General features: G+C 46.6%; 1 protein-coding gene across 1 annotated transcript in view; it reads right to left on the bottom strand.

Moving 5' to 3' along the window:
• The window catches only part of dnaja2 (DnaJ heat shock protein family (Hsp40) member A2), a 28296-nt gene extending 14344 nt beyond the window's left edge, over positions 1-13952 (bottom strand). Inside the window, exons 1-5 of the mRNA XM_033036405.1 lie at positions 13807-13952; positions 3361-3420; positions 1904-2127; positions 1738-1818; positions 272-405 (exon numbers count right to left, since the gene is read on the bottom strand). Coding sequence (XP_032892296.1) covers positions 272-405; positions 1738-1818; positions 1904-2127; positions 3361-3420; positions 13807-13884 — 577 coding nt within the window. The 5' untranslated portion in view covers positions 13885-13952. The remainder of the gene's footprint in view (positions 1-271; positions 406-1737; positions 1819-1903; positions 2128-3360; positions 3421-13806) is intronic.
• Positions 13953-14311: the final 359 nt, after the last annotated feature.

Here is a 14311-nt window from a genome sequence, read left to right as displayed (position 1 = left end):
AGAAGGGTCTCGACACGAAACGTCGCCTATTTCTTTCGCTCCATAGATGCTGCCTCACCCGCTGAGTTTCTCCAGCATTTTTGCCTTACCTTCGATTTTCCAGCATCTGCAGTTCCTTCTTAAACATCTAGGTAGCAAATGTAAGCAAGACTACAATGTCTCTCTATATCTCAAATTAAAATTTGTTCCCAACACTCTGGGATTACTTCACGCCCCTCTCATGCAAGCCGAATCACCAGGTGGTATTTGTAAACAGTAGACATGGACTTACCTTCTCCATTACAATCGGAGCACACAGATTGCATCTGCTGAACCATCCCTGGTGCCAACTGTCTGATCATGATCCTCACACCTCGTCCTCGGCAAGCAGTGCACTTTTGAACAGCTCCTGGCTTTCCACCCTGACTGTTTAAAAAAGTGAATGCTATGAATAGAAAGAACTGATGTATTCAATAATACCGTTGCCACTTAACAGTGCTATTTAGAGAATGGCACTTTTAAGAACTGTGTTAGATCTTTTTTGAATATTTGAACACAAAATCGACTTTCACTCAGTCTTTTACAATACGAAGACTTAAAAATGTAAATAGATTTGATCAAGATTAATCCCGGAGAAATAGCCTGGGCGACAAGAGCCGACAAAGATGATATAGTCGATAGAACAGGGTAACTAAAAAGGCACCAAAGAAATACTGAGCCGATGCAAATTCATAAAAATACTCTTGTATTCACTGGAGTTTAGAAGGATGAGGGGGATCTTATAGAAACATATAAAATTATAAAAGGACTGGACAAGCTAGATGCAGGAAAAATTTCCCCAATGTTGGGCGAGTCCAGAACCAGGGGTCACAGTCTTAGAATAAAGGGGAGGTCATTTAAGACTGAGATGAGAAAAAACTTTTTCACCCAGAGAGTTGTGAATTTATGGAATTCCCTGCCACAGAGGGCAGTGGAGGCCAAGTCAATGTGTGGATTTAAGAGAGTTAGATAGAGCTCTAGGGGCTAGTGGGGTCAAGGGATATGGGGAGAAGGCTGGCACGGTTATTGATAGGGGACGATCAGCCATGATCACAATGAATGGCGGTGCTGGCTTGAAGGGCCGAATGGCCTCCTCCTGCACCTATTTTCTATGTTTACGTATCCTATTTATTAAATCACGACATAAAAAGAGCTGAATTTTTGAAGGTTTACATCTTCCTTTGAAAAGATCAGTAAAGATGACTATCTAATGACAAAATAAGACGCACCATCCAAGGTCACCATTGATTCAGTTAATTAACAAGTAGCCACAATATCAAGAACACGGCAATTTTAGAAATTAGTGCCTTCAAAGGAGAACATCTGCAATGTCCTTCAGAAAGTACGACCAAATTAAACTGTGATAAGAGTTCTTTTTATAACTGGAAGGTTCAGTTGAAGAGTTTCAGAGCCGCAATTTAAAAAAATCCAAGCAAACTTCATGTTTTATTAAATGCATGCAACTTTTAGATGACTGCATTCAAATTTGAAGTCATCTTGCCCCCACCCCCAGCATGTTCATTGAAGAGCAACAAGCTTCTGATACAAGGGTCAACATTGCACCCTCCAGCACTAAATTGCTGTTTTTGGTAGGGTTTTTGCAAGAATGAACTTTGTCAGATCTTATTCTAACCAAGACCTCAACATTAAATATTTTTGAAAACATCAAATACATTTCTGGATTAAGCTTCCTCTTTGCTCAAATAATGCACAACTTACCCACTACACGAACTGCAAAGAACATTTTTGCTCAGCTGTAGTTTAGTCGTCTTTGCATTATACAAATCTTCTAAAGAAACCCTGTTGAATGAATAAAAAAAACACATTTAGCAGGGCAATTGTTGGGCCAAAAGAGAGCCTTGGAAAAAATTAGAAATCCACTCACTTTAGGGGATGCACCATATCCTCGCCCCTTCGTCTACTGTTGCGGTTTCTACCTTGACCACCCATGAACCCAAAGAGGCCCCCACCAAAGATATGCGAGAAAATATCGTCCATTCCACTTCCTCCACCACCACTCTCTCGCAGACCTTGTTCGCCATAACGATCATAAAGTTCTCGCTTCTCTGGGTTCGATAAAACTTCATATGCAAAGCTTATTTCTTTAAACTGTGGATGAAAAAGAATATGTTTCAGTGCTCTCAAATCTTAACGATCGATTTAAACATGCTCAAACAAGATTTTGCGGCCAGCCATTTAGTTGAAAAGCAAGACTATAATGAAAGCACGACTGATTATACATTACAAATATTTGTGTTGGCAGTTTCCATCCATGAAACATAAGTTTCCACCCCAACATAAACATCAACTCCACCTCTGCCACTTTGGGACCGACAATCAATTCACTCAATGAAAAATGTCCCAACTAAAAACAAGGTTTTATTGTGTGCAACGGCGATGTCTTTCACAAGTAATCTAGCAAAAGGTCACAACCAAAATACTTGGCAAACAGGTGTAGTTGCAAAAATGCTGTAACCAATTACCAAAGATGTAGCCAACGCACCTATATGGTGGAATTCCTCTATTCACTTAACGGCAACATAAGAAGGTTAGACATTTGGTGAGCAATCTGGGTCATAACTCTACATTCCATAATAAACATGGTTAATCAATTTTGCTTGCCATTTGAGAATAGTTATTGGATGGAAACAATAACAAGACAAAGATTTTAATTTTCAATCAACTTGAACTGGGATTTTGATTTCCACTATCATTATGAATGCATGTTTCATTTAGTTTCAATAGACAATAGGTGCAGGAGTAGGCCGTTTGGCCCTTCGAGCCAGCACCGCCATTCAATGTGATCATGGCTCATTTCCTAGACAATTAACAAAAATATCTGACAGAAGAATGACAGAAAGGACATTAATATTGCCATCAAATAAAATCCTGCACCTTCACCATTTTGTGCTTGGAATGGAGGTGTGGATGCCATGTTAATGGGAAGCACTGAATGACATCTGGCACCTATGGAAGCTGCCCAGGATGGAGTTACACATCCACGAGAGGAAGACATTATTAACAAGATTTGATTTGGATGGGTCAAGTATATCAAGCTGCATGTTCTCAAGCACCTCCATCAATACTACTTTGGATTCAGGGCATTATTTAGAAAGGTAAACAAACACATCTATCACTGAAGGCATTTTGGAAAGCAAGATAACTGTGCAAGCAATTAATTTATATTTTAAACATTTCCTTGCCACCCAAGCCATTGCCATTTGGCCTATTGAGTTTATGCCAGCTCAGGGCAATTCCTTACCTCCACTAAAATGCCAGGAGCTCATTCTCACCATATTGCTCCTTAAATCACAGCAATGTTTTAATTTAAAAAATCTTTACCTTGTCACCAGCATTTGGGTTTTTGTCTGGATGGTATTCCTTAGCCAACTTGCGGTATGCCTTAAGAAAAATGAATTAAGGAACAAATGAATTGCTAAAACATTTGATTTAGCCTGTATATGTTTTCCATTAAATCGTTTGTTAAATAACAATTGCAAACATTCATTTACTCTTTATGCTGAATGTATATGAATACGTTTGGCAAAAATACAGCAGAGGAAAAATCCAATTTACAAATAAGACACCCAAGGAATGTGCCAGATAGTCCTAATTCAGATTCGTTTTTCCCATTTACACCATGATGCAATTAAACTTCTTATCTGCGTGAAACTCAGAGGACAAAATAAACACAATAAGTAGAACTATAAATCCAACGACAACTGCAAAACGGTGCAGATTGTAGTGACATACTAAATAGTATAAAAACCTAAAGTCGATAATGACCTAACAAGGCAACGTTAAGAGCAAGAGTACATGGCAGCACCCCTGGAAGGATGAGAGCATGACATAGCATAATATAGGTAGATAGATAGATAGACAATAGAAATCTTATGGCTAAAATCGACAGAATGGCCAAGTTCAAGTCTCCATTTCTACTTCCTGTGAATTGCATCACAAAGCAGCTGGCAGAGCTAGGGGATTGGCTGGAAGGGAGGCAGTGATGGAGTAGATGCCCTGTAGATAGTGACAGGGTGATATTGACCAAGAATGGGCAGAAGTGGCCCAGTGACAGGAGGAAAATAAAATAGAAGCTGGTCTGCGGATGTCATTATGTTGAAGGAGTTATTCGTTCTTTGAAGGGAAGTAAAAACAAATGCTCGAATGGGGAAGATAAAACTGATTTTCTAATTGTGCTTTGCTGATTGTGACAATAACTGGAAAATACCTCCTACTATTCCAGTTCTGTGATGAACAGTACCAAATTTTCCCTAAACGACCAAATGAGTAGGTTAACTCAATTTACTGCCTGGGCTGTGATATAAATCTCCAGAAAGAAATACCCTACCAGTTGTGCACGGGTGGTTGTGGAAGAAGGTATCAGTGTGAAATGTCTCCTTTTTGCTGGTCCCAGGCAAGTTGCCAGATGACTAAAGGCAAGCCAGTGCAATCCTTTTATTCCATTATTAGTGTTTATTTGCGTTCTTCCGTTCCGAAGTCGGAGTTCCGATCATCCCGCGAGAGGGCCTGAACATCGAGCCGTCCGCAGCGGCGGCGACTGCGGAGGGCTCAAAGGTCCCGACCACGGGTGAGCAAAGAGGAAGTTGACTGAACTTTATTGCCTTCCCTCACAGTGGGAAACGTTGAGGGAAATGTTCATGTTAAATTCTATCGTGTATTGTGTTCTTTTTATTCGTATCGCTGTATGGTAACTCAAATCTCACTGTACCAATTTGTGCATGTGACAATAAGTGTAACTTGAACTTGACTTATTCAGGAAGGCAGCAGACAACAGCCAGGTAATCACAAGCTTGTGAGGAGGAAGTAATTGGGGGGAAAAAAAATCTGAGGGACACCATCAATGTGTGGTTGGAAATGCAGGGATTAATCAAAGGTGATCACCATGGTTCCCTCCTGTCTAATAATGTGACTGACTTTTTTTGAAGAGGTAAAGTAAATGAAATTCAGCAACAATTGACGAGATCTTATGCGTGAAACTGGTCCAACGGGTTAGATCCAAGCAAATGGGATGCAAGACGTTGGCAAATTAGATCCAAAATTAACTTGGTTACAGGAGGGAGTTATTTTAGTGATAGGAAACATGAGGTTCCTATTCCTCGGTGTTAACCACTCAGATGTGGGCTCAACACATAAACGTCATCATAAAAGAGGCAGGCAGACAAAAATGCTGGAGGAACTCAGCGGGTGAGACAGCAACTATGGAGAGGAATAGGCGACTTTCCCCCTTCCCAGCTCTCCCACAAGCCTACTGTCTCCGCCTCTTCCTTTCTTTTTCCCGCCCCCCCGAAATCAGTCTGAAGAAGTGTTTAAGAAGGAACTGCAGATGCTGGAAAATCGAAGGTAGACAAAAATGCTGGGGAAACTCAGCGGGTGAGACAGCAACTATGGAGCAAAGGAAATAGGCAACGTTTCGGGTCGAGACCCTTCTTCAGACTCCCAATTCCTCCGTCTGTGCCGCACCTGCACCCAGGATGAGGTGTTCCACACCAGGGCATTGGAGATGTACTCATTCTTCAGGGAACTGGGGTTCCCCTCTTCTACTACAAATGAGGCTTTCACCAGGGTCTCTTCTATACCTCGTAACTCTGCTCTCACTCCCCATCCCCACTCGTAACAAGGGCAGAGTCCCCCTTGTCCTCACCTTCCACCTCACCAGCCGTCACATACGCCAAATAATCCTCCGACATTTTCGCCACCTCCAACAGGATCCCACCACTGGCCACATCTTCCCATCTCCTCCCCTGTCTGCTTTCCGCAGAGACCGCTCCCTCCGTAACTCCCTGGTCAATTCGTCCCTTCCCACCCAAACCACCACCTCTCCTGGCACTTTCCCTTGCAACGCCAGGAAATTTTTTGTATTGTATTTTAGTGACCACACAGCCAGGCTAGTGGAATTTGTTTTCAGTACAGCTCCAGGTTCCAACATTTCATCAAACATTAAACTTGTAACATAGATATACATACAAACAGACACATTTCATAATACATAAGGGCCATGCTTATTCGTATTTCCTCACCGTACAGCGTTTAAAAAGTTAATTGCAGTGGGAATGAAAGTTTTTTTAGCGGTTTGTTTTGGAGGCAATTGACCTGTAACGCCTCCCAGAGGGCAGTAGCTGAAAGGCATAGTGTGCAGGGTGAGTGGGGTCAGAGATGATCTTGCGGGCTTTGTGAAGTGTCCGTTTGTGGTAAAGTGATTCAAGGGATGGTAGGGGTAAGCCAATAATTTTGGATGTTCTGTTTATGATGCGCTGTAATTTCTTCCGGGAGAGTGAGTGGAGACTGCTGAACCAGACTGTGATGGATGAAGTGAGGATGCTTTCGATGATGGCTGTATAGAAGAGGAGCATGAGATGAGACCTTACTCTGAACTTCCTTAGCTGTCGGAGATGGAAAAGTCTTTGCTGGGCTTTTCCATAGATGTGGTCTGCGTTTGTCCTCCATTTGAGGTTGTTGCTGATGTGGGTTCCAAGGAGTTTGAAAGTGTCAGTGATGAAGATGGATTCACCTTTAATGAGCACAGGAGTTTTGGGGGATGGCTGGCGTCTTAGGTCGATGATGAGTTCTTTTGTTTTTGATGAGTTGAGTAAGAGATCATGGTCTGTGCACCAGGTCACTGCTTGGTGCACTATGTGCACATGCTACACTTGTCACTTTACCTCCCCCTTGACTCCATTCAAGGACCCAAGCAGTCCTTCCAGGTGCGGCAGAGGTTCACCTGCACCTCCTCCAACCTCATCTATTGCTTCCGCTGCTCTAGATGTCAGCTGCTCTACATCGGTGAGACCAAGCGTAGACTTGGCGCTCGGTTCGCCCAACACCTCCGCTCGGTTCGCATTAACCTACCTGATCTCCCGGTGGCTCTGCACATCAACTCCCCCTCCCATTCCAAATCCGACCTTTCTGTCCTGGGCCTCCTCCATGGCCAGAGTGAGGGCCACCGTAAATTGGAGGAGCAGCACCTCATATTTCACTTGGGCAGTTTACAACCCAGCAGTATGAACATTGACTTCTCTAATTTCAGGTAGTCCTTGCTTTCTCCTCCCCTTCTCTGCTCTCCCTCAGCTCACTGTCTCGGCCTCTTCCTTTCTTCTTCCCGCCCCCCCCCTCACATCAGTCTGAAGGGTCCCGACCCGAAACGTTGCTTATTTCCTTCGCTCCATAAATGCTGCCTCACCCGCTGAGTTCCTCCATCATTTTTGTCTACCTTCGATGTTTCCAGCATCTGCAGTTCTTTCTTAAACATCATAAAGGAGGCATGTCAGCACCTCTACTTTCTTAGAAGACAAAAGAGATTCCGCATGCCATCAAATCATCAACCAAACATCAACAAATGCAAAAGTATCCTGACTGGTTGCATCATGGACATGACACTCCTCACCATCAAAAGCATGAGCATGGGGCATCATTTTTTAAAAATCATACGTCTGAAGTGAAACACATTGGAAGAACTAACAACTATAGGGCTAGACGTCCTGGTGCCATCACAACAACCTGGAGCTCAATGCTCTTAATACAGTGGAATTGATTGTAGACTTTAGGAAAGCTCCCCGTCCCCACACCATCAAAAACATCTGTTGAGTATTTTAAGTTCCTGGGAACCATCATCTCCAAGGACCTTAAATGGGGGGGGGGGGGGGGCACCATCAACTCCACAGTCAAAAAGGCACAACATAGGATGTACTTCCTGAGGCAGCTGAGGAAGCACAATCTGCCACAGGCAATGATGGTCCAATTCTACACGGCCATCGTAGAGTCTGTTCTCACCTTCTCCATTATGGTCTGGTTTGGCTCAGCCAACAAGCACGACATCCGGAGGCTGCAGCGAATCGTCTGATCAGCTGAGAAGGTTATTGGCTGCAACCTTCCCTCTATTGACGAACTGTACACTGCAAGGGCCAGGAAGCGAGCGGGTAAGATCATCTCTGATCCCTCTCACCCTGGCCACAAATTATTTGAATCACTTCCCTCAGGAAAGCGACTCTGGACTGTCAAAGCTGCCACCGCCATGACATAAAAACAGCCTTGTTTCCACGAGCAGTCGCTCTACTCATTAACCAAAAATCTGTAGCCTCCTTTTGCTCTGGTATTTTATGTAATTCACATGTTTAATCAATAATGTTTTATTATTAATGTTTAATGTTTTATGTGTCATTCCTAACTGTCACTGTATGTCATGTTGACACTTGCGGGCAGAGCACCAAGGCAAATTCCTTGTATGTGACTACATGGCCAATAAACGTATTCAGGTAAGGAGGCAAAAGGTTTTGGAGAGGATCTGAGAAAGAGGGTTTTTGGAAGCCGGAATATCAGAAGTGAAAGATGAGCTTTTAACAACTTTGTCCTTAACATCAGCAAGCCGAAACAGTTAGGTGTTAACCCAAGGAAAGGGGGGTAGAAGGAAGAGGGAACACACACCATCCTCATCAAAGAGCTGCTGGAGAGATGATCGACAGCTTCAGCTTCCTCAGCTTCCATAACACCATCAACCCCAAACAGGTCGCTTCATACGGATGAGTGACAAAGAAAGTGCATCACCATATTCACTTAGGGTCTGAGAAGATCGGTTATGTCACAGGATGCATCTCAGTCTGGCACGGCAACTGCTCTGCCCTTGACCACTGGAGTTTCTGGAGAACAGTGAACACAGCACAGGCGCGTCACTTCCTTCTATCCAGTCCATCTCCACAGTGGGTTGCATCAGTAAGCCGGGAGGTATCATCAAAGATGTCTGCCACCCATGCCATTCCTGTTACTCTCTTTTAGCTTCTGGGAGAAGGCAGGAGCTTGAAAGCCCGGACATCTAGACTTAAGAACAACGTCTTCCCCACTAACACCAGATCCAATGACCACTCTTTCACACCCCATCCAAGGTGCTGCTACATACTCCAGCTCTTAATACTACCTCTTCCAGTTACTGTTATTTGTGTTTTTTCCCCCTGCAGTACTTCAGATTATACTACAATCTTTACAGTATTCTGCTCTTTTGCATATGACATTGTATTTATTGTTTACCTATCATTACCCCGTGTACTGTTTACTCTACAAGCTTCATTCGAACAAGGAGTTTCCTGAACTCTGGTATCTATGACAACAAACTAATCTGAATTAGAATCACCACCGCATAAAGCTACAGACCATGTGCTGGTAAATAGAATTAGTAAAGATAGAATCAGGAAAATCACCCATACAGTGGGTTTTCTGTACTGTTTCCGTGTAGTAAATCTTTATTCCATCAACTTAGAATGAAAATGTATTCAGAATTATTAATTGCTCCAAGCTTCCCTCATTAAAACTCAGAGTATATTATTGTTATTGGCTCACAATGGTAGGCCTTGAAATGTATATTATTAACAATCGGTACATTTGCTATTGACTGTGAAGACTTGTGTTTCATGATTTCATTTGTCTGGACTAAATGTGATTCTGCAGGAAGGAATTCAAAAGCGGGGTCTGTATTACTGTATGGCATCTTGGAACGGCTGTAAAAAAAAGGTGGGTGCTGATGGAATGACACACACCTTCTTTGCAGGCAGGTGGCATTCAATGTGGCTTTTCAATACGCTGGGACTTTAAATTGAGTTGCCACAATCATAAGTGTATATTCAATCTGATTTGTAATAACTGTAGCAGTCAGTAGTCTTTTTTTCACCTTTTTTTCCGCTGGCATGCAATCCTATGATTGACCACCCTCTCAGTATTGTCTGGGGCTTATCACCCAATATTTCTGAGTTCTGCTGAAAGGACATTAGGATCTACATAAAACATTTGTTTCTCTCTCCAGACATAGCCTGACGTGCCGTGTATTTCTAGCATTTTCTGCTGATGTCACATCTCCAGCATCTGCAGTGTTTTGCCTTCGGGCAAGACTGCCCCAATTTGAAACTAAAGCTGTACTTTGGAGGAATTATATTTTTGCATCTTGTCCTCCACATCTTATGTTTTTATTCCACCAAAATAAATACATCTCAATTTGCCAAATCAGATAATGTATTAAATCTGTCAATAGTTAAACTCGAGTTTGAAACTAGGACCAGCTCTGATTCTTATGGTACAATAACCCTAATTTCAAACCACCACCCGCTATATATCTATTAATTATTCCTTTTTTACCAACCAAGTACCTTTGTCCGTACCATTCATTCAGCCAAGCATCTAGGTTGATTTAAATATTATAGCAATCTCAGCCTAATCTCCAATGGTTCGGGTTCTTTAAATTTATTATATAGGAGCCAATTGGCATTGTGTAGACAAGACAACAGAATCAGTTATTCTTAGGTCCCAACATATGTGGAAGCAGAGGCGAGGGGCAGTAAGATGGCTCGTAGAACCAAGGGTGTGGGAGAAAATGAGTATTCCATCGTCTACTCGAGCATTCATGGCTGATCCTGCACTCTCTGACCCAATCACACATCCTGCTTCCTGTACTAGTGGAGAACGATGCACAATGGATTGGAGTTAATGAGATATTAATGAGTCATGTTCAAGGCAAAACATTTTTTTTTAAGGGATGGAGAAACTGAAAGCTACAGATTTCGATAGCTAAAATCATGTAGCTACCAAAGGCATTGGAGGGCATTCGGACAGAACAATAAAGAATGGATGAAGTGCTGAAGTTAGGAGAAAAAAGGGAAACGTTGTCGGAATATAGTTTACTCCTAGGCAACTCTCACATAAGGAAATTTAAATTGCAAATGGTGTGCAGCCATATCCATGTTAAGACTTATGGGGCAGAAAGACTTGTGCAGTAGTTTTGGATTAGCTGGGGTTTTTGGATTAGCTGGGGTTTAGAGTACATTGAGGATAGAATCTCACTCAAGAGATTCAGTTATCAATGGTTTCCTCATGGCCTGAAACTTAAAGCATCATTAAACTGGAAAAACAATTTAGAGACACAAAATACTGCCGATGATGGAATCTTGAGCAAAAAACTGCTGGAGGAACTCAGAAGAACAAAGCGCATCTGTGAATGGGAGTGGATAAACGTCATTTCAGGTTGGGTTAAATGGTGTTTCAATGCTAGGCCATTTCCCCCTAGTATGCCAAGTCCTGACCCACATCATCATCTGTCCATTTCCCTCCACAGATGCTGCCTGACATGCTGTGTTCCTGTTTGCTTTTTTCAAAAAACAATTTAGTAAATGAAACATCAGTAATTATTTCTAAACAATCTAACCCCAAACAAATTTAGGAGTAGTGCTATTCACAGTTACGGGCATCATTGCCAAAGCCAGAATTTGTTACACATTCCTATTTGCACAGAGAAAGAAGAGACCAGCTGTCTCCTTGAAGAACGGAAGTTTCTATGGCTAAGGTCCTCCCACTACTTCACTATATTTGACCCAATGTCAGATGAATGACAATATGATTCTAAGTCAGGCTAGTGATGAACACAAAAGATGTTGACATGGGAATGCTTTACACACAGATAAAGATCCATCAAAGGTAGACAAAAGTGCTGGAGAAACTCAGCGGGTGCAGCAGCATCTATGGAGCGAAGGAAATAGGCAACATTTCTACCTGTTGTCTACCTTCAATTTTCCAGCATCTGTAGTTCCTTCTTAAACACTAAAGATATATCAATATCTTTAATCTCTCTACCCAATAACAGTGGAATCCCCATCACCAAGGGGACCAAGCTCAACACCTTCTCAAGGCATTAGGTAGGGAAAGCTAATCAATGCTGGCCTCTGTAAAATCACCCAGATCCTGTCAGTGAACGGGGGGAGGGGACACAGTTAGGTGGGTGCAGTAAGCCCCTTGATGAGGGGGGGAGGGGGTGGTGGTAAGAGAAGGGAACATTGGCCCCTCGGTGGAGGGAGAAGTGGCGACAGTCACCCCTTAATAGGGTTGGGTTGGGGGGGCACAATGGCCGAGGGTGGATAGTGGCTGCTCAAGGGGGGTCAAAACTCAAAGGGTTGGGTTAGGAGAAGAAACATCGTCGTCTCTTAGGGTGGCGGGGAGGAGTGGGGGCACAGTGGCTCCTCGATGGCGAGGGGAAGATGGGGCCACAGACTCCTCTGAATAGAGAGGGGGGGGGGGGGCACATTGGCCGCTCAGGGTTGGGTGAGAAGGGGGGGGGGCACAATGGGGCAGGGCGGGGGGGGGGGAAGAGAGAGGGACACAAACACCCCTCAATGTGGGGGGGGGGGGGGAAGAGTGAGGGACAGTCACCCCACAATTTGGGGCACAGTCACCCATTAATGGGGTAGATGGGGGGGGGGGCACAATGGGGCAGGGGAAGAGAGAGGGACACAATCAATCCTCAATGGGGGGGGGGGGGTAAGAGTGAGGAGGGCACAGTCACCCCTCTGTGTGTGTGTGGGGGGGGGGGGAAGGGGGGAGAAGAAAGGATCGGGGCAGGTTTGGTGTGGATGAGGGAAACATCCGCCGCTCACGGTGGCGGGTGAAAGGAGGGGGTGGGGGAGACACAGTCTTCCCTTAATGAGGTAGATTGGGGGGGGGGCACAATGGGGGGGGGGGGAAGAGACAGGGACACAGTCACTCCTCAATGGGGAGGGGGGGAGGGAGAAGAAAGGATCGGGATAGGTTTGGTGTGGTTGTGAGGGAAACATCGGCCGCTCAAGGTGGGGAGGGGGGCACAGTCTCCCCTGGATGGAGCGGGGGTGGGGGGGGGGCACAGTCTCCCCTGGATGGAGCGGGGGTGGGGGGGGGGGGCACAGTCTCCCCTGGATGGAGCGGGAGGGGGGGGGGGCACAGTCTCCCCTGGATGGAGCGGGCGGGGGGCACAGTCTCCCCTGGATGGAGCGGGGGGGGGGGGGGGGGCACAGTCTCCCCTGGATGGAGCGGGCGGGGGGCACAGTCTCCCCTGGATGGAGCGGGAGGGGGGGGGGGCACAGTCTCCCCTGGATGGAGCGGGCGGGGGGCACAGTCTCCCCTGGATGGAGCGGGGGGGGGGGGGGGGGGGGCACAGTCTCCCCTGGATGGAGCGGGGGTGGGGGGGGGGGCACAGTCTCCCCTGGATGGAGCGGGGGTGGGGGGGGGGCACAGTCTCCCCTGGATGGAGCGGGCGGGGGGGGGGGGGCACAGTCTCCCCTGGATGGAGCGGGGGGGTGGGGGGGGGGGCACAGTCTCCCCTGGATGGAGCGGGGGTGGGGGGGGGGCACAGTCTCCCCTGGATGGAGCGGGCGGGGGGGGGGGGGGCACAGTCTCCCCTGGATGGAGCGGGGGGGGGGGGGGCACAGTCTCCCTGGATGGAGCGGGGGTGGGGGGGGGGCACAGTCTCCCCTGGATGGAGCGGGCGGGGGGGGGGGGCACAGTCTCCCCTGGATGGAGCGGGAGGGGGGGGGGGCACAGTCTCCCCTGGATGGAGCGGGGGTGGGGGGGGGGCACAGTCTCCCCTGGATGGAGCGGGCGGGGGGGGGGGGGGCACAGTCTCCCCTGGATGGAGCGGGGGGGGGGGGGGGGGGGGGGCACAGTCTCCCCTGGATGGAGCGGGGGGGGGGGGGGGGACGTGCGGTGACAGCCGACAAAATGGTGCCGCGGTGTCGGGTTGAGCGGCGGCGGCGCCGATCCTCGCAATGGTGCGGGGGTTGAGCGACCTCTCCGTCTCTCTCTGTGCCCCCCCCCACCCACTCCTCTCTCCCTCCTCCCCGCCGGGTGACCGGGCCGTAACCGCAGCCGCGGCCTAGCCGGTCAGGCTTCTCCCCCCTCACCCTCCCCCGCCGCCGCCGCTGCCCCCCCCCCCTCACGGCCCCCACCCACCCACCCACACCGGGACACCGGGACGCGGGGACTCGCGCCCACCTTCTTGAGCTCGTTGTCGGTGGCGGCGGCGGGGACGCCCAGGATGTCGTAGAGCTTGGTGTCGGCCACAGACGCCATCGTGCGGGGAGGAAGCTGCTCGAGCGGCGCCGGCGGGCGGGGGCGGGACCGGACGTGGCGTCACACTCGCCGCGCAGCGCGTCACCCGCGGGGCGGGGCCTCGGGCTGGTCATGGGAGGGGCATGGAGTGTACATGTATATATTGTGTGTGTATATATGTGTGTGTATATATGTGTACGTGTGTATGTATACATACTATGTGTATATATGTGTGTGTATATATGTGTATATATATGTGTATACGTGTGTGTGTATGTATACATACTATGTGTATATATGTGTGTGTATATATGTGTATATATATGTGTATACGTGTGTGTGTATGTATACATACTATGTGTATATATGTACATACATATTGTGTATGTATGTGTGTACATATATTATATATGTACATATATATATATACACATGTGTGCATATGTGC

Source organism: Amblyraja radiata, chromosome 17, assembly GCF_010909765.2.
Source record: "Amblyraja radiata isolate CabotCenter1 chromosome 17, sAmbRad1.1.pri, whole genome shotgun sequence".
Classification (NCBI taxonomy): Eukaryota; Metazoa; Chordata; class Chondrichthyes; order Rajiformes; family Rajidae; genus Amblyraja; species Amblyraja radiata.
Note: the sequence above shows the minus strand (reverse complement) of the source record. Positions and strands in the feature narration are given on the sequence as shown.